This window comes from Carassius carassius, chromosome 20 (genome assembly GCF_963082965.1).
Source record: "Carassius carassius chromosome 20, fCarCar2.1, whole genome shotgun sequence".
Taxonomy (NCBI): Eukaryota; Metazoa; Chordata; class Actinopteri; order Cypriniformes; family Cyprinidae; genus Carassius; species Carassius carassius.
Window position 1 is genome coordinate 20,036,821 of NC_081774.1, and position 27,689 is coordinate 20,064,509.

Genomic DNA, 27,689 nt, shown 5'->3' on the forward strand with positions numbered 1-27,689 from the left:
GCATTCAATGTTAAATAAATGAATGATACAATATGGTTACGACTGTAATTTTCTCGCGAGCCATTGTAGCTTTATGGTGCTTCGTTTGTTTTAAATAGGCCGGCTGAAACGATGGGAGGCGTTCGATCTCGTCCCAAAACCTAATGTCACATTGCCAGTTTGGGAACATTTCGGGTTTTAAAGCACAATGAAAAGGCGAGCGAGCGAATGTAGATAAGCCGATATACAAAATTTGCTGCAAAAAGGTTCCTGTGACTCAGCAATACATCTAATTTGAGGTCATCGGGACATTCTAAAACGCTTAACATGAAAAACGCTTAACGTGATTTAATTTAATGTACTAATACAGTGATATTAACAGACCAAACTCACTAAACATCATATTAATAAAGTATACTATCTACAAAAAATCTGATGATTTTAATAACACGTTAAGCCTTTTCCTCCCAAAGAAAACCATCGTAAGGCTTAACGTGTTATTAGACGACTTGCATTCATATTCAGGGCTCATCTGTTTTTTTTTGTACATAGTATACTTTATTAGTATAATGTTTAGTGAGTTTGGTTTTTAAAAATCATTGTCCACCAGCTGAGGCCGGTACAGGCCGACAGTTAGGAGTAGCTGAAGCCTTTGCGAAATCTTTAAAATACAGGCGTGAAAGTAACAGGCATACCTGCTGAAGTCTAGGAACAACCTCCGCTGTCAGTGCCCATACCCAAGAGAGCGTGAGCAGATAACGAGCTCACACACGCTATCTGCATGTGGAGTGCATCGATTCCAACGCGAATCCACTGTCCTGGTGGGTCAGTGGTGGCGCGATAATCAGTCTAGATTTCCGCTGCTGTCCAAAGTCGTGCGCAAATACATGTGTAATACATGTTAGAACTCTTTGATTTCTTTAAAAAAAAAATTATTGGAAAACGCATGTTCTTGTTGCTGTTTGGCATTTAACAATAAACAAAAATGTTTTAAATCGTGTCTCTCTGTCAGTTAAAATAGCAACAATATATGCTACATAACTCAACGATAGAGCTTTGTATGCAACAAAATCAGGATAAATTAGGCGGTAATACCGCATATCGTGCTATTGAGTCACCCATAATAACTGCAGGGGAAATGTATTAACCGCGACAGCCCTAATTGCTTTATTTACTCTATTGCTGACCTTTATTTAGGCTGCATGGACTTTTGATATTTGATGATTAGAATGTTATGAGGTTAAAAGATAAATCTAGCTCTTTAGGCATTGCAGTAGCCAGCATCCGGTCTGGCTCCATTCTAATATGGAAAACCCACTTTTCTGTTCCCAATGGAGTCCCACCCTGCATTTTTTCTTGTTTAATATCCTGTTTCAATTGAATTTGCATTACAGAAGTGGATCAAGGTTTCATGTTGATTTTAAGGCTGTTTGCATTTTTCTGATTATTTTTGAAATATGGAAGTAGTGACACGGGTATTTCCCAAAACCAACTACAGTAAAAAAAAAGTTATGTTATGAAATATTATTACAATTTAATATAACAATTAAATAACTTTTCTCTATTCTCTGTGGAAAGTCGTGGCCTAATGGTTAGAGAGTCAGACTCATAATCCGAAGGTTGTGAGTTCGAGTCTTGGGCCGGCAGGAATTGTAGGTGGGGGGAGTTAATGTATGGCGCTCTCTACACCATCAATAACACAACTGAGGTGCCCCTTGAGCGAGGCACCGAACCCCCAACTGCTCCCCGGGCGCTGCAGCATAAATGGCTGCCCACTGCTCTGGATGTGTGTTCACAGTGTGTGTGTGTGTGTGTGTGTGTGTTCACTGCTGTGTGTGCACATTGGGTGGGTTAAATGCAGATCACGAATTCCGAGTATGGGTCACCATACTTGGCTGTATTTCACTTCACTACTTCACTCATATTTTAATATATTTTAAAATGTCATTTATTCCTGTGATGGCAAAGCTGAATTTTCAGCAGCCTTTACTCCAGTCTTCAGTGTCACATGATCCTTCAGAAATCATTCTAATATGCTGATTTGGTGCTCAAAAAAAAAAAAAAAAACGTATATATATATATATATATATATATATATATATATATATATATAGTGCTTACTAATATTTTTTCCAAATAAAGTTCCAAAGTTCCAAATAACCTTATTTGTTTGAAATGTAAATCTTGTGTAACATTATAAATGACACTTTTGATCAATTTAATGCAAAAACAGGAAAGAAGCAAGTGAAAACTCTCTAATTCCCATGACAGCTGAGCAGTAATGCAGTGCAGTCAGCAGTAAAGAAGTAACTCACTCTCAGTCACTCTCATACAATAAATAAATAAATAAATCTGTTATCACACGTCTGGATAGACGTACATAGCTGTTGTCATGTTTATCTCTTTTCTTATCTTGCTGTCAGCCATCTCTTGGTTGCACGGCTGCGTATGCATCTCAGCCAAAGCGCAGCCTCATACTCAGCTCGTCGTCTCTAACCACAGGGGCTTGCACCGTCACAGAATAAGTGTGCTGTTAGGATGCACCAATGTCACACATGCTACTTCATGTGCACTTTGAGGAGGTCTTTAAATAGACTTAACATTTTTATGTTGCTGTTGCACCCATATTGTTTTAAATTTGTGCATCTTCAAAAACGCGTGGAGGAAGTTGAGCTGATGACATTGTGGTCTCTGTCTGTATGTTTGTCACTTACAGAAAACCAAGAGTGCTCGCAGGACGTGGTCAGCGAGCGACTTGGAGAGCTGGTACACGTGCTAAAGACTGTCATTGGCAAACACCAGGCTCTGAACTCTTCAGAAATTCTTGGTGCTGCAGGTACCGTCATCGCCAAAGTCAAAGGTGAGCATCCTCCTTCAGCTTCCCCCCACTTTAGAATCAACAAATTAGAATTGATCTTGTCTTTTAAAAAAAGTCCATTGTTTGTGTATGTATTGATAATTTTCAGTTACATGGTGTGGAGTGATAAAAGGCAAAACATTCATAGAACTGTAAAACAGACATGTTTCATCTGTTTAAAGATTGTTGCATTAATCTTTAAAAAAGGAGATAATACTTAATGAGGCATAATGCATCAACACAGTGGTTTTGGTGGACAAATGGCATCAGTGGTTTAACTCATTTTTAACTCAAATGCTATATACAGTAATGTGAAGTTGTGTTTTTATATTGATGGCAGACTTCTTATTCATGTGTTTATGAATAATCTAATCTTATTTTTTTTTCATTTATCAACTTCAAGAGTGAAGGAAACTGACAGTGCATTCATGTAAAAAACAGTTTCCGGATTATCAATAGAAAGACATTACTGCATGGTTATGCAATTTATAAAACAAAGTGCATAGTCTAAAATAACAGGGTAGCGCACAGGAATGTCCGTGTGGTATATTAGTGAAGTCTGTGATCCAGATTGCAGCTGCGAAAGAGGGAGAAGATGATTTCTGTGCTGTACGGACAGAGCGAATGTTTTTTTTTATTGGTTATCGACATCATTTTCAGCTGTTTACAACATTGTGTTTTAATTTTGGCAGCATTGATTTAAGTGGACACTAGAGTATCATCCTTTGCCACGAGAGGGCCATTGACCCTTCTGAGCTCCCATGTGTCCTTTAAAGGGCCAGACTCTTCATGTCAAAGGGAAGTCTTTAACAGAGGAATAGAAATCTCATTGTCTTTTTCTGATATTTGCTTCAGGCCTTCGCGTTCGTCCTTTTTTTTTTTTTTTTGAATGGGGAAGTTAAGAAGAAAGAACTTAGATACCTGCCTCAAGCTACCTGTAAGACCGACATTCCAGCATGTGCTTCCCACTCATGCTTGAATTTTAACACTCCATGTCCATGTCAGCCATCAGTCTTTCTACTGATAGAATGTTATGGACTTCAGGAAATCAGATGCACACATTCCACCCCCCCATTCACGCTCAGTCCATGCAGTTTAAAAAAAATGCTGCATAGTTTTGCTGAAGAATAAAGTGTCAAGTGTCTCAAGTTAAATTCTTTCTTCCCCCGCCCTTGTCTAGAGTGAGTCAGTGGCATCTGACTTGCTGTATTTTGATCTTTGCTTCTGATCTAAAGAGGAGACTCTGTTATCGCAGGTATTTTATCCCGTCTTATGACGCATTGCACCTGATCAAGTGATACATGCATGTGTTACTTTGTATTTTCATAAAAACATGAAAAAGTTCATATTGACACATGTAAAACTTTTTTTTTTAAATTCAAAGATGCAGAAAATGCTTTCGAGGGTTTTCTATGAGAGAGCTGCTTTCTGAATGTAGCCATTCCCGTATTTGAGCTGTGAAGGGGGCAGAAGTGGAAGCATTGTTGTAGAACTGCAGGATGTCCTGAGGAAGAAGTCAGCGTTCCATTGCAGGGGCCACTGAGCCACCCACCTGCACTCAGAAACAGAGAGGCATGCACCAGGAGCTACGCACCTCTCACGCTCTCGTCTCCAGTGCCGTCTCCTCTGCTCACTACGTAGCTGTGAGTATGAGTGGCAGTTGAGGGTGGGGATTCCCATTCCACGGACAGTCGCTGTGTTTTGCGTGACATCCAACTAAAATAAAATCGCCCATGCGGAACTGGAAACTACAGATGATGTTGCTTTTTTTATGGCCTCGTCACTTTTTCTTGTATGTGAGGAGAAAAAGTGGAAGTCAAGCGCCATTGAATCATTGTGCCACTAGTCTGTGGCATTAGTTCCTGAAGTTCTGGATGAGTTTTGCTTGTCGTTAATCTATGCTTTACCATAACGAACCTGGATATTACTGCAAGTTAAAGGAGTTAACTTGGTAAGGTAAGTTGGGCGAAAGTTGTTTGAACGTCCTCTGAATGTTTTGAGAGTTTCCTGTAAAGGGGAGGCTCAGCTTGCAGACAGGAAGCTCTTGGTAAATGCAAGTTTCGTAGCCTCTCAGAGACTTTACTTGTTGTCTGGTACATATCGTTTTTTTTTTCAAATTAAGATTTAACATTTAATTAATTTCTCTTCTGTCAGCTCAAAACATAATCTTTGATTCAACATGCTGGGTCATCTGGCTTCTTTTTGAAACAATGAAGCTAGTTTTTGAAGAAAGGCGTCTGTTGATTTATTTACATGCAATCTATTCAGCATTTATTTTTTTGTACTTCAGGGAAGCACGACTTGATAACAAAGCAGCATCAGACACTTATTAAGGAAAGACCTGTAGAGGTTCCCTTTCTTGGTCATTGTTCAGAACGAGTCTGACTTATCTTAAATTATGTGGAATGAATGAATTCTGTATTATCAGAGAGTGTTGTAGTTACTAATCAGTCCTCGATAGTCCACTGTTGAGGGATTCATATTTCCACAAACACAGTATTGAGATCTACACCACCACTACTGCTGATCACCATCATATTAAGAATCGAAATTGTGCTGCAGACTTTTGTGCCATTTGGCTACACTTCTCATGTGGTTTATCACTTCCCACAGGCGTGAACGTCGAAGAAGTCAATAAAGAAAACAAAGACGCAATATTTGGCAAGATACACAAATCGATTGATACTTTGGCATTCACCTTTGGCAATGTGTGAGTACCATAGCCCTCTCTTCTGTAGTCATATGTATATTGTGAATGCTCTTCATCTGTAAAGACTTACTTTCAGTTTTCATTGTCAATTTTAATAGAATACGTCAGCTGTCCATCCTGTTGTCACTCTTTGACAATGTAAATACATTTGTGTTGCAACGTTACTTAAAGGGATTGTTCATCCAAAATGAAAAATTCAATTGCTCACCCTCATGCCATTCCAAACCTGTAAGTCTCTTTCATTCTGAAAACACAAATCAGAGAGATTTCTGTCCCTCCATTGATAGTCCATGCAACTACAACATTGACACTTTTTATTTAGATTTTAACATATGGATAAATTGAATAAAGACCAAAGATTACCTGTTAGATTTAACCCAAACGAATAATATTTTATGTTTAAGCACTAAAGAGACATCAGAGGTAACAGTAAATGTCAGAAGGACTAGCCGAGTCGAGACTGCTCTCGTTCGGAAAACATGAGCACTGAGCTTCCGCTGATCTCGTGGAGATGATTGGCTCCGAAATCGGCGAAACACATTTTTAAATAGGTGCTTTATGAACAGGGGTGCACATAATTTTTTCAGCCTGTTTCTCATATGAGAACCTGGAGATTTGGTTTGGTCCTCACACTGCATATAGCGTGACCCATTAAATATAACTATAAAAATGAATTAATAATAGTTATAATATTATAGCACTTTATTTATTTATTTATTTTTATAAAATTATAGTAAATAATCTAAATAATAGTGTGTGATAATATTATTAAAAATAAAAGGCAGTACTAGTATTAAATGCAAATACATTTATTTTATAGTAAACCTACAAATAAATGCTAATATTTACTACTATTTTCTTTGTTTGCCTCTTTAAAAGAATCGCTTTATGTATTCCCTAATTTTAAGTAGCTTTGGATAAAAGCATCTAAAAATAAGTAAATAAAAACGTTTTCCATTGTACTTTGAAAACGCAATGAGATAAACTAGATTTATGCTTTCAGGTTAAAAGTAAAACTTATATAGTGCAGTTTGTGATCTACAATGGTTACAGCTGTCAGCCATGTCGGTACGCAAATGCACTGTCAGAACATATTTATATAACGCATTTTTTATTTTGGTCACGCAGTGCGGATTTGCGGACCACTTATGTGCACCCCTGTTTATGAGGTCTTTATAAATAAACCACAGATTTGAGTTTTAAACAACTACATTCTCGCCTGAAATACTACATTTCATGACACAATAATAGTAATATTTTGAAAATTATCTGAATAAATGGTGGTTGAAATCACAATGCAGCGTGAACTCAACTAAACAGCATGCTAAGTGCCCAAGTCCCGACCCCGAAAGTTCCGGACCTTTGAAAAAGTCTTACGAACAGGGACTTTCTGAGGGGCCATTTTTTACCCGAAAATTTATTTAGATCCTGGTTCCTGCAGTGGAAACATGCCGAGTATCAGCCCAAAGTCCCTAGTTCCTGGGTAAAGTTCGAAACGTGGCTTAAATTTGTGGTTCGAAGTTTAGGAATAATGTCAGTGAGGGTGAGTAAATGATGACCTTTAAAACTACTCACATTCTTGATCTATTTGGGATTAAAATTAGCACTATAATATTGTAAGTTATGTTATGTGCAATGTACCAGCAGTGACTTGTCTTACTTTGCCATTTCAGAGTGTCTGACTTCCTTATGGGAGATGTGGACAGTGGCTCCAGGTTGGGGTACCCCCAAACCAGAAGAAGTCGAGTAAGTAATCAATTGCCTTAAAAGTTTCTTGAAAAAAAAAAGTTTATAAAAAAAAAAATCATTATTTACTCATCCTCATGTTGTTCCTAACCCATGTGCTATTTGTTCAGTGGAACAGAAAATGATAGTTTTGCTTTTTATGAACAACAGTATCATATGGGTTCAGAAGAATTGAAACATATTACCATTAAAAAGTTTGGGATCAGTAAGATTTGAAATGTTTGTCATGTTTTTGACAGGAGTATCTTATGCTTACCAAGGCTGCATTTAAAATTTCATTTATTCCTGTGGTTTGGAGTTCAAGAAACTTTCATATAAAACGGTTGTGCTGCTTATTATTTTTGAGGAAACAGTGATACATTTGTTTCAGGATTATGTGATGAATAGAAAGATCAAACAGCATCTATTTGAAATAGAAATCTTTTGTAACATAACACGTGTCTTTATGGTCACCTTTGATCAATGTAATGTGTCTTTGCCGAATAAAAAAAGTGTGTAGTTGTATGGACTAGTTTTATGTAGGGGTGGGGGGAAAAATCAATACAGTATAGTATAGCGATATTTTCCGCGGCAATACTGTATCAATACAAGGAAGCCAAGTATCGATCTTTTAGTATACTATTTGGTAGAATAATAAAATACATTTCTTTACAATTCACAAGATGGTGGTGTTGAGTTTTTTTTCTGGTAAGGTCAGCTGAGTCACCTTAAGCATGCAGTAAGTTAGTAAAATAAAGATGGCGGCATTGCGGAAAGTTATCAGGAAAACCCCATCTGTGTTTAAAACGGATGTATGGACATACTTTAGATTTTAAAAAACAATTAGGGGATGTTAAGTAGTGATGCACCGAATTTTCAATATCTGAAAATTATCGGCCGGAAATGTCTTTTTCGATTTTTTAGCCGAAAGAGAAGAAAATGCGAGCTACATATAATAATAATAATAATAATAATAATAATAATAATAATAATAATATATATGGCGCACCGCACGTGCCCCGCCCGGCAGTGTTCAACACGCATGTTTCACTCATTATATATTACTTGGATAATTAGTCCAAAACAACAACAGCTTATATCTGATTCTGTTACATAGAATTGAATAAAAATAATATATTGATATTTAATATTAAGGTAACACTTTACTGTAAGGTTCCATTAGTTCATCATCAGTCGAGCTGGGCTAGAGGTCGACGAGAGGTTTCTCTCCTTTCGGTTTCTTTTGCCTAGGCGTGGCAAAAAGACAGTACCATTGTTTCCGGTTCTTTGCCAACTTGCTGATTTCCTTTTCGCTGAGAGTGATCTTGCTTTTGTCAATGATGTGGCGTGATATTTGTTCGCGGTATGATGTTCGTGGTGCCCCGCGTCTGTTTGATGGTTTGATCTGTGACTCATATAAGATGAAACGTTTGACCGGTTCGTCTTCTGCCATGCGAAGGCAGTGGCCTGTGAACTTAAGCTGGCGATCGCATATAGTTGTGCTTATTGGCACCTGTTGAACCATCTCGTATAAATGTTCATTTGTGATATGATCGTTCTTCTGGTCTATACCAAGCATGATGCGGTAACAGTTTGTTGCATATGCGTCGAGTCGTTTCGCTAGATGTTTAGTGAGGATCCATGTTTCGCAGCCATATAGCAAGATGGAGATGCATGCAGCTTTGAAGAGTCGAATCTTGAAGTTGATCTTGGTCTTGGGTGCTTTTAGGATGGATTTGAGTTTGTGAAACGCTACCCAAGCTAAACCGATTCGAACATTGACGTCTTTGTTTGTTGATCCTACGTAGGCACCTAGGTATTTGAAATCATTTACGATGGCTACCTCTTGGTAATCTATTTTGAGTGCGGGAGCAGGAGTTGCATCTTTCTGTATGTTCAGGCGCATTTGCTTGGTTTTGTTGATATTTATCTCTAGGCCTACTTGGCGTGCTTGTATTTTGAGTGCTGTGACTTGTTTTTGTTGTTGCTCTGCGTTTCCTTCAAGTAGGGCGATGTCGATCCATTAGTTACTGTTAGTTAATGTATTAACTAAAATGAACAAACAATGAACAATATATTTATTACAGTATTATTCATCTTTTTAATGTTAGTTAATAAGAATACAGTTGTTCATTGTTAGTTCATGTTAATTCAGAGTGCATTTAACTAGCACTACTGTTGATTTTAATAATGAATTAGTAAATGTTGAAATTAATTCAGATTAATAAATGCTGAAGAACGTTCATTCTTAGTTTGTTAACGGTAGTTAACTAATGTTAGCTAATGAACCTTATTGTAAAGTGTGACCAATATTAATATAAATTATGTTTTATTATATTAATTATATTATTTAATATAATAAATAATCATTACAATGCATTTTCAGTATCTCCATATTTATAAATATATTTCAGTATATTTCAGTATTTTCATCATCCCTAGATGTAAGAATACATACTAGGGATGTCCCGATCAGGTTTTTTTGTCCTCGAGTCCGAGTCCGAATCATTTGATTTTGAGTATCTGCCGATACCGAGTCCCGATCCGATACTTCTATAATACATAAAAAAAGAATAAAGAAGAGCGAAAAAACAGATCCAGGATCTTCAATAAATTACATTTTGAAATATATTAAAATATAAAACAGCTATTTTAAATAGGCTAGTAAAAATATTTCAAAATCTTACTGTTTTGCTGTACTTTGGATCAAATAAATGCAGGCTTGGTGAATAGAAGGGACTTCTTAAAAAAAAAAAAAAAAAAAAAAACCTTAACAAGCTTTCTGTTCAAAAACTTCTGACTGGTAGTATAGGCAACTTTATTTTTTCTTTAATTTCTAGCTTTTAATTGGCTTAGAAATCTATAAATGCTGGACAATAACAAATAATAATGATTTGTTTATATACTACAAACACTGTTTATCACATAATAATGCAGAATAGTTTCTATACTGTAATAAATACTATGTCAATCAGCACTGCATTGTTCATACTTTATTTATCACCTGCTGGAGATGACTTGAAGAACAATTTATTGTCGTGATCGTATGTTAATGTCTTCGTGTTTGCATAAGTTTCTGTTTTCCTGTGCGCACCACAGCATAGCTGGACGCTTTTGTCCATATTAGGAATATCCTGATATCAGCGCGAGAGCGCGCTCCGGCTTCGAGTATAAATGAAACACACACTGCATGAGAGTTTAGCGCTCTGTGATGTTCATCTCGCTGTATCCTTAGTCCGAATGAAATATCAGGTCATGCGCAAACTATCATGTCTCTTTGAGTTTGAATCTATATTTATTCACACCAGCTCTTGAAAACAAAGTGATGTCATGCCGCACTCGTCGCTGTTTCTGTGTGGAGTCAAAAGGGTCTAACTCTGTGCCATCGCATAACAAAAGATGTGTTAAAAATTAATGAGAATATATATATATCCGAGTCCTGATCGGGAGGTAACGTCCGATTCCGATCGAGTCTGAAACCACGCGATCGGGCCCGATTTCCGATCACGTGATCGGATCTGGACATCCCTAATACATACCATATTTTTCGCACTACAAGTCGCACCTGAGTATAAGTCGCATCGGACTATAAGTCGCATCAGTCCAAAAATACATCATGATGAGGAAAAAAAACCATATATAAGTCGTACTGGACTATAAGTCGCATTTATTTAGAACCAAGAACCAAGAGAAAACATTACCGTCTGCAGCCGCGAGAGGGCGCTCAATGTTTCCAGTGGTAGACTACAGGAGCACTGAGCAGCATAGAGCGCCCTCTCGTGGCTGTAGACGGTAATGTTTTCTCTTGGTTCATTTCTCTCAGTTCATGTCAAGTTAATTTTGATAAATAAGTCGCACCTGACTATAAGTCGCAGGACCAGCCAAACTATGAAAAAAAGTGCGACTTATAGTCCGGAAAATACGGTAATTAAATTTAAATTTAACAGTAATTTTACTTTACATTTGCTAAAGGGCCTGCACAACTTTTTTGTACAAGTTCAAGTTGCACTGTTATATCGCAATATATCATAGAATATTGCAATATATTTAAAACCGTAATAATATTATATCGTGACACAGTATCGTGATAATATCATATCGTGAGGCCTCTGGTGATTCCCACCCCTAGTTTTATGGCATGTGTATGATTTTTATGTCCTTGTTGGCACTTGACAGATGTGGTTACTATGGAATGTTGTGTGGAAATAAGATGCAGAATTCTTCTTTTGTGTTCCACAGAAAAAAATTGATAATAGCATAGTTTGGTGAACTATCCCTTTAAGTTGAGATGTCTGCTTTGAAAATAATGAAACCTGGCTGGCCCCTGTGATTTAAAGAGAAAGGTTTGATGAACTGAGACATTGAGAGATAAGATAAAAGAGAAGCACTCAAAAGAAGCACCTTTTCATCCCTCACCTCTGTAATCAAACTTCTCATCCCGTGTGAAACGTCTTTCTCTTTTTCTCCTCTAGTCTTTTGAAAACCTCTCTGAAGATTCAGGAGGCTGCAGTCAAAAGGATCTGGCAGGTAAATGGATTTCCTTTCCTTCTTCTATCAAGGTTTTCATCACAAAGCAGGCTCTTGCCGCTGATGTGTTGAAGAAAATCTCATCACATATTTTATGTGCCTCAGAGCTACGGTAATACAAACTTCAACAACGTTTTCTAGTTAAACAAACCGCACATGAAGAGTTTTCTTGCAGAGAGACAGATGAGATATACTGACAATGGTCATAATGAACAAGAGAGCTCTACACACCCTGTAGCTTTTCATATGGTTAAAAATTCTTCTTGTTTGCCAAATGGTTGACATTCTTTGGGGTTTTTTGGAAATTTTTGTGAGAAATAGGAACCACATGTGGCTTATTGGGCGGGGTGCTTGGATTCGGTGCAGCTGAGTTGCGTGTCAATGCATTTGACAACGTTTAAGCACAGCTTTTACGAGAAGATCTCACATGCTCATGCTGTGCAATAAATCGTATATACTGTACATCTAATGCTACCACAGATTAGTGTCTGTTTTGAAAGATCTCTTTTTCTTTTAAGTCAAGGGGATGGTGGAGAGTATTTATTTCTCTTAAAAGCAAGTTTGCCACCCATTTCAGGGCTTTCGCTGCCTTTAATAAAGCTGACTTGTAAAATTTGCCTTGTAACTGTTAGCCTATAAACCCTGTAGGGTGGTAACATTTAAAAGTAGATTTTAAATGACAGTTTTTAAAGAGCGGAGAGAGATGGTTGAGGAAATATAAATGTCTTCAAAGGGTACCTCTGTGCTTTTTCAGCAGACTTTTTAAACAATGTGGAGCATTTGAGTATTTTTTTGGATGTGTGTGTGTTCATATGTGGTGTTCCTTGTATATGTGTGTTTCTAGATCCTGCTCTGTCTCCAGAGCTGTCCACTGTGGAGCAGGTGGACCTTCTTCTGCTGAAGAATGACAGTGGAGTAGAGTCGGCTTTGCTCTATGCCAAGGCCTGGTCCAAATACACCAAAGATGTGTTGACCTGGGTGGAGAAACGCCTCAGCCTTGGTTAGTCCATTCTTAAAGCCTGACCTTTTGTTTTGTCTTAATTGTTGAACTTTAGTGTTTTATTTGGTGTCTCTGTATTTGATAGACATGGAATGTGCCAAAAGCTTTGCCAAGATTGCAGAGTCCGCAAAGGCAGTGGCAAGTCAGCAGGTGATGGTTTTTTGTTTTAATAAAATGTGATATATATGATGTACTACCATTAAAAATTTTGGGAAGAATTTTGAAAGAAATTAATACTTTTATTTGACAATGACATAAAAAGAATTAAAAGTGACAGTAAAGACATGTATAATGTATTTATATCTCAAATAATTACTGTTCTTTTAATCTTTCTGATTATAAAAAAATCTTGAAAAAAATGATTAATGGTTTCCATAAAAAAGCAGCACAACTCTTTTCAACAACAACAAAAATCGAAAATAGTTATTTTAAATTGCAGTAATATTTCACAGTATTGCTCTTTGTAATGTATTTTTGATATAAAAAAAAAATCTGCCTTGTGTGCATAAGAGACTTGTTTCAAAAAAAATTAAATAATCTTACCAATCGCAAGTTTTTGAATGGTAGTGTATTTGATTTTAGACCTTAAAGTGACATTGTTGTGCGGCTGTGTTCTTTTATCTAAAGGACTTTATGCCGTTCCGGGATATTTATGTCTCTGCCTTTAAAAATGAGATTGAGTACAATCAGGTTCTGCTCCAAACAGCTGCAGCTCTACAAACCAACAAATTCATACAGGTATGATCAGCTATATCTGCTGTTAACTTGTAGCTAATTATGTAACATACAATTTTCTTTAATTCCACAAAATTCCTATAAAACCAACAGCCACTGCTGGTCCGCAAGAACGATCTGGACAAGCAGAGGAAAGAGATAAAGGAACAATGGCAAAGAGAGCTTAAGAAAATGGTATATCCGATTATTTGAATTCTTTGAATTTCATCAGTAAGGTTTCTTCACGACCGATAGTGCTTGATAACCCATGTGTTTTCAGAGCGAGGCTGAGAGCGCTTTGAAGAAGGCTCGGCTGCTGAAGGTGCAGAAGAGGGAGGAGTACGAGAAGGCACGCAGCTCCACTAGCCGCACCGAGGAGGAGCAGCCCACAGCAGGAGGCAGGACTCTGGAGAAGAAACGGAGGGTGGAGGAAGAGGCCCTACAGAAGGTACTGCAGAAACTGCACTGTAACTCCAAAAGGGTCATAGACTGCACAAACACACACACCCTTGAGTTTATTGACCTTTTTTATTGGGCATCAAAGTGGTGATGAGAAACACAGAGTTTGTGGGAATTCCTTTGATATTCTTTAACTTCTGATGTACTGTCTGAAAATCAGGCCATATAATCTAAACATTACAAACATGGCTATTACAACCCAGACACCCATCAACTGCATAACATCACACCTTGAGTGAGCACTGTTGCAGTCTTGTTTGGTGCAGCTAGTGGCATGGAAATTACACACTTTGGCTTAAAACAGGCTTGGAAAATCACTATGCTTTTGTTTTGTTTGGCTGATTGTCTGTTTTTGTGGTGCTTCTAGGCTGAGGAAGCGCACGAGCAGTATAAAGCTTGTGTGGCCGATCTAGAGGCGAAGAAGGTCAGCCTGTCAAACACTAAGAGTGAGATCCTCGCTCAAATTCGGAAGCTGGTCTTCCAGTGTGACCTGACCCTCAAAGCGGTCTGTATTCATTTTATCCAGTTTAAAAGTTTTTGGGTCTGTACGATTTTTCAGTGTTTTTAAATCAAAAATACAGTAAAGTTTAAAAATATTAAAAACAATTGTTTTCAATTTAGTATATTTTAAAATGTAATTTATTCCTGTGATAGAAAGTATTAAGTGTCACATGATCTTTGGAAATCATTCTAATATGCCTATTTGCTGCTAAAGAAACATTGATTGTTATTATTATTATTAATGCTGCTTAGTAATTTTGGAAATCATTGATATGAATAGTAAATTAAAAAGAACAGCTATTATTTAAATTAGAACTCTTTTTTTATAACGTTTTAAATATATTTACTGTCACTTTTGATTCATTTATTGTATTCTTGCTATACATGTAAAAAAAAATCTTACTGACCTCAAACCTTCAACCTTCTCCATGAAAGTAAATACCATTTTTGTATACTGACTATTCTCAAAAACTCTCGCAGGTGACAGTGAACTGGTTCCAGATGCAGCAGGCTCAGAGCCAGCCTCTCTCAGTCAACTACCAAGCTCTAAATGAACAGGCCAAAAAGTATGAACCAGGCCAGCGCTACTCTGAGTTCGTGTGCAGCCTGCCTAAAGAGCGTGTGTGGCTGGAGTCTCTGTCTCAGGACATTACAGCTTCCTCAAAAACGGGGTAAGTCCACACTCAAGTTTCCGTGCGGGCCAGAGAGAGGCTGCATTGTTTGCATCTTCCTCAGGAAGAATGATGAACGAAACAACGGTCGGTGAAAGCGCGTTGTTTATCCAGAAATTCTGCGCACCATAATCGCTGCCCCGTGTAAACTCTGCTTTTCAGCTTGACCTCTGAATCACACCCATGTACAAACATACTGGCCAGTGCTATCACCACTCTTTACAGTGCATTCAAATCTCACACTTTTCCTTTTGAGTAACCCATTTCACCACCAGCAGAGATTTTGCACAGCCTGTTTTGCTTGCTGTATTTTAATAAAGCATGTTTAAACAAGTGACTTTCCTTTCCAGAATGTCCCTTCACAAGAGGTCTCAGAGCAGCACCCGCTCATCCCATGGGAACCTGTCACAAGGCTCTGTAACTTCTGCAGATAACCACAGCATAGATGGGGTTGAGGGTACCGTACAACCTTGCAAGGCCAAGATCGCAGAGAGGCGGTCCAATAGCAGTTTAGACATGCAAGGTAAGAGTTGATAAGAATCTAGACTGGCGACTAAAATGTGTAGGTTTAAAATGGTACATTTCTGTTGCACTTAGAATAAAGAATAATGACAGATTTCACCTACTTCAGTTGTTTGGATAAACAGATCCAACCTGACTGTAACTTATGTTGAGCCTAAGTTGCTACGTCAGGCTGTTCATGCAGATCTCATGCAAGTCTTTGGGTGACATCAGTCTACTCAGCCTTAGGGCCCTGTGAAATCCATTTTATTTATTTTTTTCAGCAAATTCCGTTTTTAAAATTTCTGGAATTCCTTTTTTTTTTTTTTTTTTTTGACTTTGTTTTAATGCTTAAATTAAATGTTATTCATTAAAAATCATGTATAATTAATCAAAATCATGAAATCTACAATATTAAACCATAATTAATTAAAAGTAAAAAAAAATTAAGGCCATGTGATATGTTTTTTTTTTTGTTTGTACTGTTTTTTTATTGAATTTTTTTTATTCCATTTTAATGGGTTCATTGAATATTAATAATCAAAAGCATCTCTAATTAAATGACTGAAAAATTATGTATTAAAATAATTATTTATTAATTTATTATTATTTTAGCTATTTCTTTCTTTTTTCAGAAATAGTGTGTGTATTTACATTTTTCTGCAATATAAATTCTGGTAAATATGTTCTAATAGGATAAACACAGTTCTAATATGAATCTAGAATGTTCTAATAATAATTTTATTATTAGTAGTACTATTATTGCATTAAGTAATGTTTCTGTCATGGTTTCTTCAGGTTAAACTAAACGTTTATTTTAATGGGTTGCTGTGAAGACTTTTCAGTTTCTGTTTCCATATCAGGATAGTTTTACTAAATAAACATGGTGAAATGCTCATGAATTTACTCTGAAATTATGTTGCATTCATGTACCCATATTTTGAAAACGCCATGAGTGATTTAAGCATAGTTTATCTTCTTTGAATGCATCCATCCAAAATTTGGTTAATTCTGTGACATTCTGCATTATACAGTTCCAATTTAATGACTGGATTTTGCAATTCCGTCCACGTTTTCTGCATTACAGAAATCATAGGGCCTTATGCATTTGTTAGACTCTGAATCTCCCAGACATTTATTTTCTTTTCACTTAAACAAGATCCTGAGATGTTTGGCACTATTACACACACATGTTTGGAAACCTCAGAATCTTGAACAGCTTATTAGTTTTGTGGTTTGATGCAGCCACTGTGGGTTTTTACCCAGCATTGGCCATCCACAGCTTGGAAAAAAGCAGTCAGGATTAAGGCCCAAAACCCAGATCGGACCTCGGTTTCCAAAAAGCCCCTGTGCTTTGACATTATCAGCCTGCTGGATTACAACCTGAGCTCACATTTAATGCAGCATCCAGACTAGATGACTAAAATCAAGCACATTAGCAAAATTCTCATGTTTGTAGTATGAAACAGTAGACAGACTGATTCTCCTAAATGCACGAAGGGTTTTCTCCCTCAGTTTTAGGAATAGAGATTTCCTAGATGAAGGGCAAGGGTAATTCTGAGGTTAATTGTGTGTGTTGTAGTGTTAAGGACGCAGGGCTCCCAGCGAGCCTGGAGCTCAGGTAGTGCCGGTGGAGGAGGGATGTGCAGTGACTCGGAGAGTGCTGGAGGAAGCAGTGAGTCTCGCTCAATGGACTCCCCCACAGCTAGTCCAGGTACTTTTTTTGGTGTCAACACACAGCATCCTACAGTACAGCACATTTCACAGTAGGAGGTTAATCCCATACCGATTTAATGTATACGTAGGCCAATATGTATGTTTGACGATCAATTCACATCAAATCAAAGTGCTGTCAAGTTTTTGATTTTTTTTTGATAGATGTTGTGACAGCTATAAATCATACATAACACAAAAACTCGTCTACATCTGCCAGCTAGATAGTGACATATATACATCAGCAGAACTTAACAGAATCTGCAAAACTATAATGTTCACAACATCAAAGAAAAAGCAAGAATAAAAACATGTATGTGATCAACAGATTGTTAGGACTTTAGAATGTTAACACTGGCCTAATCAGGCAAGGTTTGTCAGATTTCCTTAAATGTTTTACTCTTTTCCAGTTGCATCAGCCATTCTTATTGTCGAGTGTAATGTGTTGCTAGTTTAGGCACGTTTGTAAGTTTTGCTTGTAAAATGGTTGACCTAGTTATCAGTGGACAGGATGGAGAAGTGCTTTGCAGGACGCACATATCAAATGTGTGTTTATATGTGTGTGTTACAGGGGATTTCAAACGCAGGCTTCCCAGAACTCCCTCAACTGGTACCATGTCTTCTGCAGATGACCTGGATGAGAGGGAACCACCCTCCCCATTAGATAATGGTTGGTAGTACAATCTGAACAGTGTGATTGTGAGTGTCTGTGTGGTGACACCACAGGTTTGTTTTTATTATGCAAGTGCTGAATTGCTCGCACCCATGTTTTTGCTTTCAGTGCAGCTGTGCAGATGGGCTGGGTGTTGACACTGGCAGAATGCCACAGTTGGCAGTTCCTGTCTCTCCAACAAAAGTGTTACATTTCAGTTATAATTGCTGAATGCAAACAAATGTTAAAAGTAGGGAAATACATTTGAGGAACTGGAGAGAAGCTCATGCTTCCTCAAAAGTACTAAAGAACCATTAATTAAGTTTTTTCAATTCCCATCCCAACTCACATTTAAGACTCTTGATGATCCTGTAGCCACACCAGAACATATTTTTTTAGCTATTAAAACACTTGCCTTTTCTTGTCCCAGGCCTGGCTGAAATGGTGATGGAAACGGCCAGTTCTCCCGGCCCTTTTCGGAATACTCAGATGTCAAAAGCGGCACAAACTCACAAGTTGCGGAAACTGCGAGCGCCTTCCAAATGCAGAGAGTGTGATGGGCTGGTCGTGTTTCACGGGGCTGAATGTGAGGAAGTACGGTCATCAACTTCAACACTCACATCTGTTCTGTTCACATTGTTCATTAGAGCCGGTTGTCATTCTCTGATCTCTTATTCTATAGTGCTCTTTGGCCTGTCATAAGAAATGCCTGGAGACTCTTGCCATTCAGTGTGGTCATAAGAAGCTCCAGGGCAGACTGCACCTATTCGGGATTGACTTCACCCAAGTAGCTAAGAACAGTCCTGATGGCATCCCTTTCATCATCAAAAAATGCACCTCAGAAATCGAGAGTCGTGCCCTGAACATTAAGGTGAAGAATCAAGATGCAACTGAAAGGAATTTGTTTAATTCAATGTTTGTGAGTCATTTTGTAAGTGTCGCCTACTTTCGGTTCATTTCAAGGGCATTTATCGGGTGAATGGGGCGAAGTCTCGTGTGGAGAAGCTGTGCCAGGCCTTTGAGAATGGAAAGGATTTAGTGGAGCTTTCTGACCTCCACCCACATGACATAAGCAACGTGCTCAAGCTTTACCTGAGACAGGTGTGGTGGGACAAATAATCCAAGTTGCATCATGTCTATATGAAACTTGAAATAATAGAGTGCAATTCTTCACCTAGGAGTTTTTTATTTGTTATAGAGCTATAAGCCATGAGACAAAGCAACTAGCTATGAGGTGAATCACAACATTGCAAACTTTGTTCTTGAAAAATGTTTGTGAAAATCTCATATATATGGTGTGTACTTAACAGCTCTAATAAGGTTAAAGTAAGTAGTCTGACAGCGCGTGAAAAATGACTATTACGTCTAGTACGTGACTAGTTCTTCACAGGAGTGGACATGCACTAAAAACCATTCAGCTCATTGTAGGTCTATCTTTAAGGGTTTATAAGTTAAAAATCAGTTCCTTAAGGAGAAAATGAATTAGATTTTTCTGCCAAAACCCAGCTGTTGCACTCTATAGTGACTTCCATTGCTTTTCACATTTTGCTGATTTGAAACTGTCTGAAAAATAATTTAATTGACTTTCAGCTGCCAGAGCCATTGATTCTGTATCGGTATTACAACAATATCATCGGGCTGGCAAAAGAGGCTCAGAACATGAAGGAGACTGACTCAACTGAAGAGAAATCACCAGGAGAGCAGCAGTGCCTCAGTGTTGAGCTTAAAAGTGTCCTCATTAAAATCGGAGACCTCCTTCGCCAGCTTCCAGTGGCCCACTACAAAACCCTGCAGTTCCTCATCACCCATCTGCACAGGTACACCAACACAAACCATAAACCAAAGCGTGTTTAAAGAGCTCATATCAAAGCAGCAGGAATCCCTTGTTGGGATCTGCTTTTCTTTGCTTGTTGCTTGACGTCCTTGAATGTGTTTAGTGAAAGTGAAATATAATGTATGACTCATTGTTCTACAGAGTGTCAGAGCAAGCTGAGGAGAACAAGATGACCGCTAGTAATCTGGGTATCATCTTCGGTCCCACCCTCATCAAGCCCAGGCAGTTGGAGGCAGAAGTGTCGCTGTCCTCTGTGGTTGACTACCCCCACCAGGCCCGCATGGTGGACCTGTTGATCAGGCACCACCAGATGATCTTTGATGTCCCCCTCAGCCCTGTGTCTCCCACCAGTCCGTCAGCACCACAGCCAGCGCTCAGCCGCCACTTCCAATCTCTTATGGATATCAAAGAAGTGAGCTGGGCCAGAGAATGAAAGCTGGACTTTGGGGGGGGGGGGGGGGGGGGGGGGGTGTATTAGAAATGTGATTTCTGATCTGTGTTTATCCTTCATACAGAGTGCAAAAGTCTACAAGAGACACTCGTCTGTGATTACCTCTACACAGCTAATGGAGAGAGTGAAGGAGAAAGTGAAGGAGATGAAGGCAGGGGACGATAAAGGGCAAACTCCTGGTTAGTATGATTGTTTCTGCTCATCTTTGGTATTAAGGTTAGCATAAAATCAATACTGACCCCCTTTAATGAGCCATGGCAGAATGAAAAATAGATCATATCTTTTGTCTAAAAGCGTAGCAGGAAAAATAGATCATATTTTGAAAGTGAAAGTTTATTTGTTTTGAAAATATTCTTCAGTAATATTGATGTGGTTTTGTTAAAAGAAATAATGAAGATTTCTTGGGCTGTCCCCAACTAAAGCAGGAAAAATAGATCATTTTTTTTTTCATTAGAAAGTGAAAGTTTATGCAAGAAAAATTATTATATTTGTTTTGAAAATATTCTTGAGTAATATTGATGTGGTTTTGGGCAAAGGCATAAAGTGCAGCATAATTTGAAATCATGAATTTAGTGCCCTATTTTAACGATCTAAACGCAAAGTGTAAAGCGCACGGCACAGGTGCACTCAGGGCGTGTCCAAATCCACTTTTGCTATTTTAACGACAGAAAAGAAATTTGGCACACCCGGCACATGGTCTAAACGGGTTGTCCCTATTCTCTTAATGAACAATGGGTGTTTTTTTGGGCGTAACGTGCAATAAACCAATCAGAGTCTTATCTTCCATTCCCTTTAAGAGCCAGCTACGGTTTTGGTATTTACACGGAGGAATTTGGCAAGTTCAAAGACAGAACGTGCCTCCGAGATGAAACGGAGCTGCTCGTGTGCGAGCAAATAGATAGCCTAATTCTGATACATGCGATGACTATCCATTATGACATGTAGGCATATATATATATATATATATATATATACATATATATATATATATATATATATATATATATTTTTATACATTTTTTATATTTATTTATATATATTTAATTAGCCTACAAAAAAATTCTTATGCATTGCAATCCTTTAATTTTTAATATTTGGCATGTTTGTGTGCTGCTGTGCATCCCTGTGTTTAATAAGCAGTGTGTATGCGCGTTGCGGACCAGCCTATACTAACACGCTCTTTAAATAACAAAGAAAAAACATTATGCCAGACTTTAGACCAGGTTTGAGTTGGTCTATGGCGCAGTCTATTTTCAGCTCCTTGTGCGCCTGAACACACCTCTTTTTTAGACCAGCACGCCCATGGGCGCACAAATGAGCGCAAATGCATTTGCTAATTAATCAACGTGGCGCTGAACGGGAAAATGCGAACAGCGCCGGACTGAAACTAGCAAACACACTTGAGCTGCGCCTTGCGTTGCATTGCGCCGGTTGTATTATAGGGCCCTTAAAGTTTAAAGCATTCAATTCACACGGACTGACCATCATGCAGAGAACATGTGATCATGCTGGATAAAAATGCACACTTCACAAGTTTGCAAGGTTTGTGAAATTAAGTGTTCATTAGTTATTCAAAGATTTAAATTATATAAATGTGTATTTGCTTAATGCTGATGGCAAATGAGAAAGTGTTGTAATGTTTGTCTTTCTATCACTATTAGGCCTAATGTAAAATAAATCATTATAATACGTACTTTCTGTATACATTAATTCCTTTGTTTAACCGTTCTATCTGATTATTAGACAGACTTCTATCCATATTAGACAAAACTGTTAATGACGACGACGAACAAGAGAGAGTTTTTGAACACTGTGTGCGCTTAGGCGTGCCGTCAAAATAAAAGTCCCTTCCTCTAACACAACTTTTCGGCTTATAAATTCAAGTTATAAGTTCAAAGGAATTTAATTAAATCTACTAATTTCAATAATTACAACTGATAATTCTCAGATGATTTGATCTTATATATTTCATATAATTATATATTTTAAAAGAACGCTTTTTGCATCTCTAGACATTATAGATAGGCTAGTTTTCATTATAGATTTGCACAAAACGTTCGTAATATTTTATAAATGTCGATAAAAAATCTTACTGCGAATTGACAGCATTTCCATTAACTGATGTTATGTGACCAGATTTTTTTTCCCCTCGCAATAAATCTTGACAACAGTTGTTACTAGGCTTATGTATATTGCACCACTGGACTAGCCATTTTTTTTTGCATATAGGATTGTATTTTTAGTGAAGCAGTGCGAATAGCCGCTTCTGAAGCGTACTGTGGCACAGCTGGTATAAACACAAGCACTGACTAGAGTGGCCAGTGGAAGTGTAAGAGGTGTAATGTGCTGCAGACATGTGCAGTGTAAATAAGGGTTTATGCAAGCACTAATGGCAAGGAAAGCCCTTTATAATTGAGAACTGCCACATATGAGGCGTTTTTATGGAGGTTATAGAATGATCATGTGACGTTTATGTCAGGTGACCTGTAAATGTAAAAAAAAAAAAAAAAACTGCATTCTGTTGCAGTTTTGCAAAATATTCCTTTTTCAAATTGCCTAAAAAAACTACCTCATGCGAACGTAAAAACTTTTGTGATATATCAGTTTTTGCAAAACTGACTTGTTTCCATTAAGCCCTTTATGACCTTTAAATGCAAGAAAAAAAACTGCATTCTGTTGCAGTTTTGCGAAATATTTATTTTTCAAGTTGCTTTAAAAACCACCTCAAGGAATATTAAAACTTTTTTGCGATTTATCAGGGTTTTCCAAAATTTACATGTTTCCGTTTTCAGTTTGCGCAATTTTCTAACTACAGTAGTTCTTCTGTAGTTTGTAAAATTTTAGAATTTTAATTTATGAAAGTGGGTAAATATATTAATAACATGGTAATAACACAAATACTTCCAATACTTTGAAAGTTTTGTGTGTGAACTCATTAATGGAAAGTTGAAGATCACATATAATATGGTTTTAGTTGAAAAATATGAAGTATATAGTTTTCTAGGTCTATGTTTCAGTCAGTCAAAACTAGGGGTGTCCCCAACTAAGGATTTACATAGTTGAATCAGAATTTTGCTGATAATCGACTGGTAGTCGAATCATAAGTTTGGGAGCGGTGCAAAATACATTACCAAGAGTCAAGTTTGACATTTGACAGTCATAATTTACTGACGTTAACATGCAGGGAAAATGTGTAATGGACACCTTGCAGATAAAAACGGGGTAAATAATGTTTTATGTTTTGATTAAACAATAGTTAACATTAAACTTCTAACATTAAACTCATATTTCTAAACCGCTGAGGTAAGTGTACCATTTGATTTAAGGGAACTAGTTGCTTATTAGCATAATGGGATATTAACTGTTTATTAAAACACATTTTAATGCCTTATTCTGCACGATCATATTCTAGATCCCTTAACCTTTCACAATACCTAAACATAACAACTACCTTACTATTCATTAACAGCAAATTAGGAGTTTACTGAAAGTAAACTCTCAGTTATACAAGTTGGACAAACTTAAAGTGAATAGCTTATGTGTTTCGAAATCTAAAATGTTACTACAGTTTGGTCAAATCAAAAGTATTTAATTGTGTCTTTTTAAATAATACTTCTATTCAGTAATTTAATTATAAGTGACAGTAAAGGCATATATGTTACTAACCTTATTTTCCATTCCAGCAGGTGAGGCCTCAGATGTCAACGATGTTGGCTCAGCTCCTGTAGACGTGCAGAAGTCCACATCGGGTGCCAGCAGCCGAGTGGTGCAACTACGTCCTCAGCGCACCAAGCCAGTGTCTCGACCCATCAGCATGCCCGTGGAGCGACTGCTCAACGAGCGCAACAGTCGCAACACAGAAGACTGTGGACACTCGCAGCCCACCATTCAGGAGACCCCCGAACCGGACAAGCCTTCGACACCACGCGTCACCAGCTCTTACAGAAACCCCTTCATTGACACACAGACACTGAGGAGGACCTGGGACAGACAGTACAGGCATTATGATGTGACTCCCAGAACTGCAATGATAGTGGCCAACCTGCCATCCTCTGGTGTGCCAAAACCGTCGGAAATTAGCGTTGTACCCCAAAGCAGCACCAGTAGAACAAATGGTAAAAGCCAGTCCACCGGGGCTCCGATATCCTTCCGAGCGCCACGGACACTAAAACCCCCTCCCGGAACGTTCTATAGACCTCCATCAGTAAGTCAAATAAAGCCATTTGACTCACTGGCAAAAACCGTTTCACCAACAACAACCACTACCACAGGAGCTATATACACAACATCCATTACCATATTTACAACAGCGTCCACATCGAATGTTTCGACAGTCTCCACAGCCGTCACGACTCCCCCAACCACACCAACAACATCAGTGACTAGCACTCTAACAGCCAAGCCAACCTTTACGACAGTGATGAGCGCTGTATCAAGAGCAGAGGAAGGACTGTCAGAGAATGACTCCATCAGCCCCGTCACACTCTCGCCGCCTCAATCTCCAAGCTCCAGCGCAGAGGAGCCCGGCCCTACAGACGCCAAACCTCTCTATCAGAGACGGAGTTGGCAAAAGCAGGAGCTAGAGCATCGAGAGGCCCATTTTGTTTAAAAAAATGCCCTCTTGTATCGCTTGGTACAGCATCCTATATGTGACACTCAGAAAGTGACTGATTCCTCCACAAGCCTCACAAGGTCAATTTTAATCTATCTAGTCTAGTAGATCTGTCTACGGCTTTATGTGTGTGTATTTGTATGTAAACTGTCGTTTTTGTGCCATACTGTATATATGAAAATTGTTTTAATATCCCTTTGAGAAAGGGCAAAAATATTAGGAGAGAGGTGAAACGTCTCTATGAAATTTTGTCTCTTTAAGCTACTATTTGAGCCAGAAATATCAGCAGAGGTCCAAAACATTTGTGACATTCGCTTATCCATAAGTGAGCACTCTTATGTTATTTTCAGATGTTGTTTCTGAACATTTATGCCAAATGTGTCTTATTCTTATTATCTCCTTTATAGTGATGAGATGAGACACTTCTATAACAGTAAATAATCAGCTATATTAATGTGTTAATAAAGTCAAAAGTTGTGTAATAATTGTATAAACTCAGAAGGAATGTGTATAGTATTATCTGTAAATTCATGCCAACTTGCTCATTTTGATGCACTTGCACAGCCTAACTTTTTAACATGCATTCATCACTGCCCTTTCATGATGTAATACAACCACTGCTGGCTGTTTTATTTGTTTTATAGTTTGTCTCTTGGAAACACTCCTGCTTGTGTGTGTTTTAGGCTGCGTTAAGTGCATCGGTTTTATTTCAGTTATATATGCATTTGTTTACATTTTTACACATAACCTGCTGCCATAAACACATCTATACCAACAATTCTTGAAGACATGCAACATGTTTGCAGATTAAATATTCAGTTAAAACTATTTTTTGCTCTATTTTTTCTTTCATGTTTTGTGTATTCAAGTGTAAAAGACACAATGCAGTTCGAGTTTTGTTTTTAACTTAAACATGAAAAATAGTTGAAATGCCGCTGAAATAAAATATACATATTACATGACAATTTAAAATTAAAATTTTAGATACTGTAGAACTTATATATTAGATAAAAAAGTAAGAAAACTTCAAAGAAACTTAGAAGTGTTGCAACTTACTGAAATAAAGAAAATTTTAATTAAAGCTTAATAGTAATATTAATAAAGTAATATAAATAGTATTATTAACATTAAAATATAATGAAATATAAAAACATTACGAAGACACAAAAATTACAAATTTCTGAAAATATACAAATATAAGAATATCAAATACTATAGTGTAGAAATTATGACTTCTGCACCATGATTTTCTTCCTAATTTTCCATATGCTAGATAAAAGTTGTAATGTTTCACTTGGAAAAGTAAAAGTACCTCTTTCAAAAAAAAAGCACAATTTGAAAACAGATTGGAAGAATTTGATTTAATACTCACAAAAACAACAGTAACAGAATTCCTGCCTTAGCAAACATTCTAATTCAATTAGTCTTTTAATTACCGTTTATTATGATGTGATCAGGTGAACATGTTTAGTACTTCATGTCAGAGTTTTTTTGGGGAAAGCCACACTTTCTGTCCAGTGGGCGTTCTTGCCTGTTGTCCTCCCTCCGTGGGTATCTGTCTGTTTGGCTGAAACTGTCCATGTCCTCGTCCCTGTCCCTAATTAGCCATGTCACCTGAGCTCCAGCACTGAGCTGCTCAGCTCGGACTCGTGCAACAAACACACAACACTCAAACAGAAGACTTCAAATAAAACAGTCTCCAAATGTCCAGAATGCACAATATAACAACACCCATATCAATATTCCTAAATGTCTCACCAGTCTCCCACATGTAGAGTCCTCCTTATCCATCTTCAAGAATCAGCTAAAACATCTCTTCCATCTTTATTTGACCTTCTAACTCTAGCACTCTCTATTCTAATTCTATTCTTTAAAAAAAACTCCTTTTACATTTGCACTCTATTAATTTACTAACTGCTTCTTTTTTATTTTACGTTTTCTTTATATATACAGTACAGACCAATAGTTTGGACACACCTTCTCATTCAAAGAGTTTTCTTTATTTTCATGACTATGAAAATTGTAGAGTCACACTGAAGGCATCAAGGGCTATTTGACCAAGAAGGAGAGTGATGGGGTGCTGCGCCAGATGACCTTTTGTTATGTATATAATTCCACATGTGTTAATTCATAGTTTTGATGCCTTCAGTGTGAATCAACAATTTTCATAGTCATGAAAATAAAGAAAACTCTTTGAATGAGAAGGTGTGTCCAAACTTTTGGTCTGTACTGTATATATATAAATAACTTGCTACATGTACAACTCTAACTCAAAGCTAAAACTGAGACCTGTTATAGCATTTGCGTATCATTGCTCTTTTGTTGATTTTGATTGCTTCTATCGTCCTCATTTGTAAGTCACTTTGGATAAAAGCATCTGCTAAATGACTAAATGTAAATGTCAATGTACATGTAAATAAACAGCAGTCATGTTCAAATGGAGGGCTTTGCTGGTGGCCATGTTAACCCTGCAGATTAAGGCAATCGGATTAGTCGAGTCAGAAGCAGCAAGTTTGGCTGTTGTGTTTCAGCGACTATCATGGACTGGAATTATCTATTTTTATTCGTGAATGATAAGGAACTCATATTTCTTCACCGCTGAGGTAAGTGTACCATTTGATTTAAGGGAACACTATTCACTATTAACTGGTTGCTTATTAGCATTCTGGGATATTAACTGTTCATTAATACTTTCCCATTACCTAAACACAACAACTACCTTTAATTAGCAGCAAATTAGGAGTTTACTGAAAGCAAACTCTCAGTTATACAAGTTGGACAAA

The 27,689-nt window shown here is 37.5% G+C and overlaps 2 protein-coding genes across 5 annotated transcripts in view; both read left to right on the forward strand.

Moving 5' to 3' along the window:
• Nucleotides 1-25,734, forward strand: part of LOC132096640 (rho GTPase-activating protein 29-like) — a 51,077-nt gene extending 25,343 nt beyond the window's left edge. Inside the window, exons 3-23 of one of the 3 annotated variants that reach the window (XM_059502115.1) lie at nucleotides 2,696-2,839; nucleotides 5,450-5,546; nucleotides 7,220-7,292; nucleotides 11,744-11,798; nucleotides 12,643-12,798; nucleotides 12,884-12,948; nucleotides 13,426-13,536; nucleotides 13,627-13,707; nucleotides 13,793-13,960; nucleotides 14,339-14,476; nucleotides 14,953-15,143; nucleotides 15,494-15,666; nucleotides 17,227-17,358; nucleotides 17,929-18,027; nucleotides 18,440-18,603; nucleotides 18,692-18,880; nucleotides 18,973-19,110; nucleotides 19,600-19,826; nucleotides 19,985-20,255; nucleotides 20,359-20,473; nucleotides 23,978-25,734. In XM_059502115.1, the coding sequence (XP_059358098.1) occupies nucleotides 2,696-2,839; nucleotides 5,450-5,546; nucleotides 7,220-7,292; nucleotides 11,744-11,798; nucleotides 12,643-12,798; nucleotides 12,884-12,948; nucleotides 13,426-13,536; nucleotides 13,627-13,707; nucleotides 13,793-13,960; nucleotides 14,339-14,476; nucleotides 14,953-15,143; nucleotides 15,494-15,666; nucleotides 17,227-17,358; nucleotides 17,929-18,027; nucleotides 18,440-18,603; nucleotides 18,692-18,880; nucleotides 18,973-19,110; nucleotides 19,600-19,826; nucleotides 19,985-20,255; nucleotides 20,359-20,473; nucleotides 23,978-24,903 (3,713 nt within the window). In that variant the 3' untranslated portion in view covers nucleotides 24,904-25,734. Of the gene's footprint in view, nucleotides 1-2,695; nucleotides 2,840-4,237; nucleotides 4,793-5,449; nucleotides 5,547-7,219; nucleotides 7,293-11,743; nucleotides 11,799-12,642; nucleotides 12,799-12,883; nucleotides 12,949-13,425; nucleotides 13,537-13,626; nucleotides 13,708-13,792; nucleotides 13,961-14,338; nucleotides 14,477-14,952; nucleotides 15,144-15,493; nucleotides 15,667-17,226; nucleotides 17,359-17,928; nucleotides 18,028-18,439; nucleotides 18,604-18,691; nucleotides 18,881-18,972; nucleotides 19,111-19,599; nucleotides 19,827-19,984; nucleotides 20,256-20,358; nucleotides 20,474-23,977 lie in introns of those variants that run through there. The other 2 variants (XM_059502116.1, XM_059502117.1) reach the window with 2 other exon arrangements.
• Nucleotides 25,735-27,403: 1,669 nt separating this feature from the next.
• The window catches only part of LOC132096641 (retinal-specific phospholipid-transporting ATPase ABCA4-like), a 43,336-nt gene continuing 43,050 nt past the window's right edge, over nucleotides 27,404-27,689 (forward strand). For both annotated transcript variants that reach the window (XR_009422604.1, XM_059502118.1), the window contains exon 1: nucleotides 27,404-27,509. The gene's annotated coding sequence lies outside the window, so the exon portion shown is untranslated. The remainder of the gene's footprint in view (nucleotides 27,510-27,689) is intronic.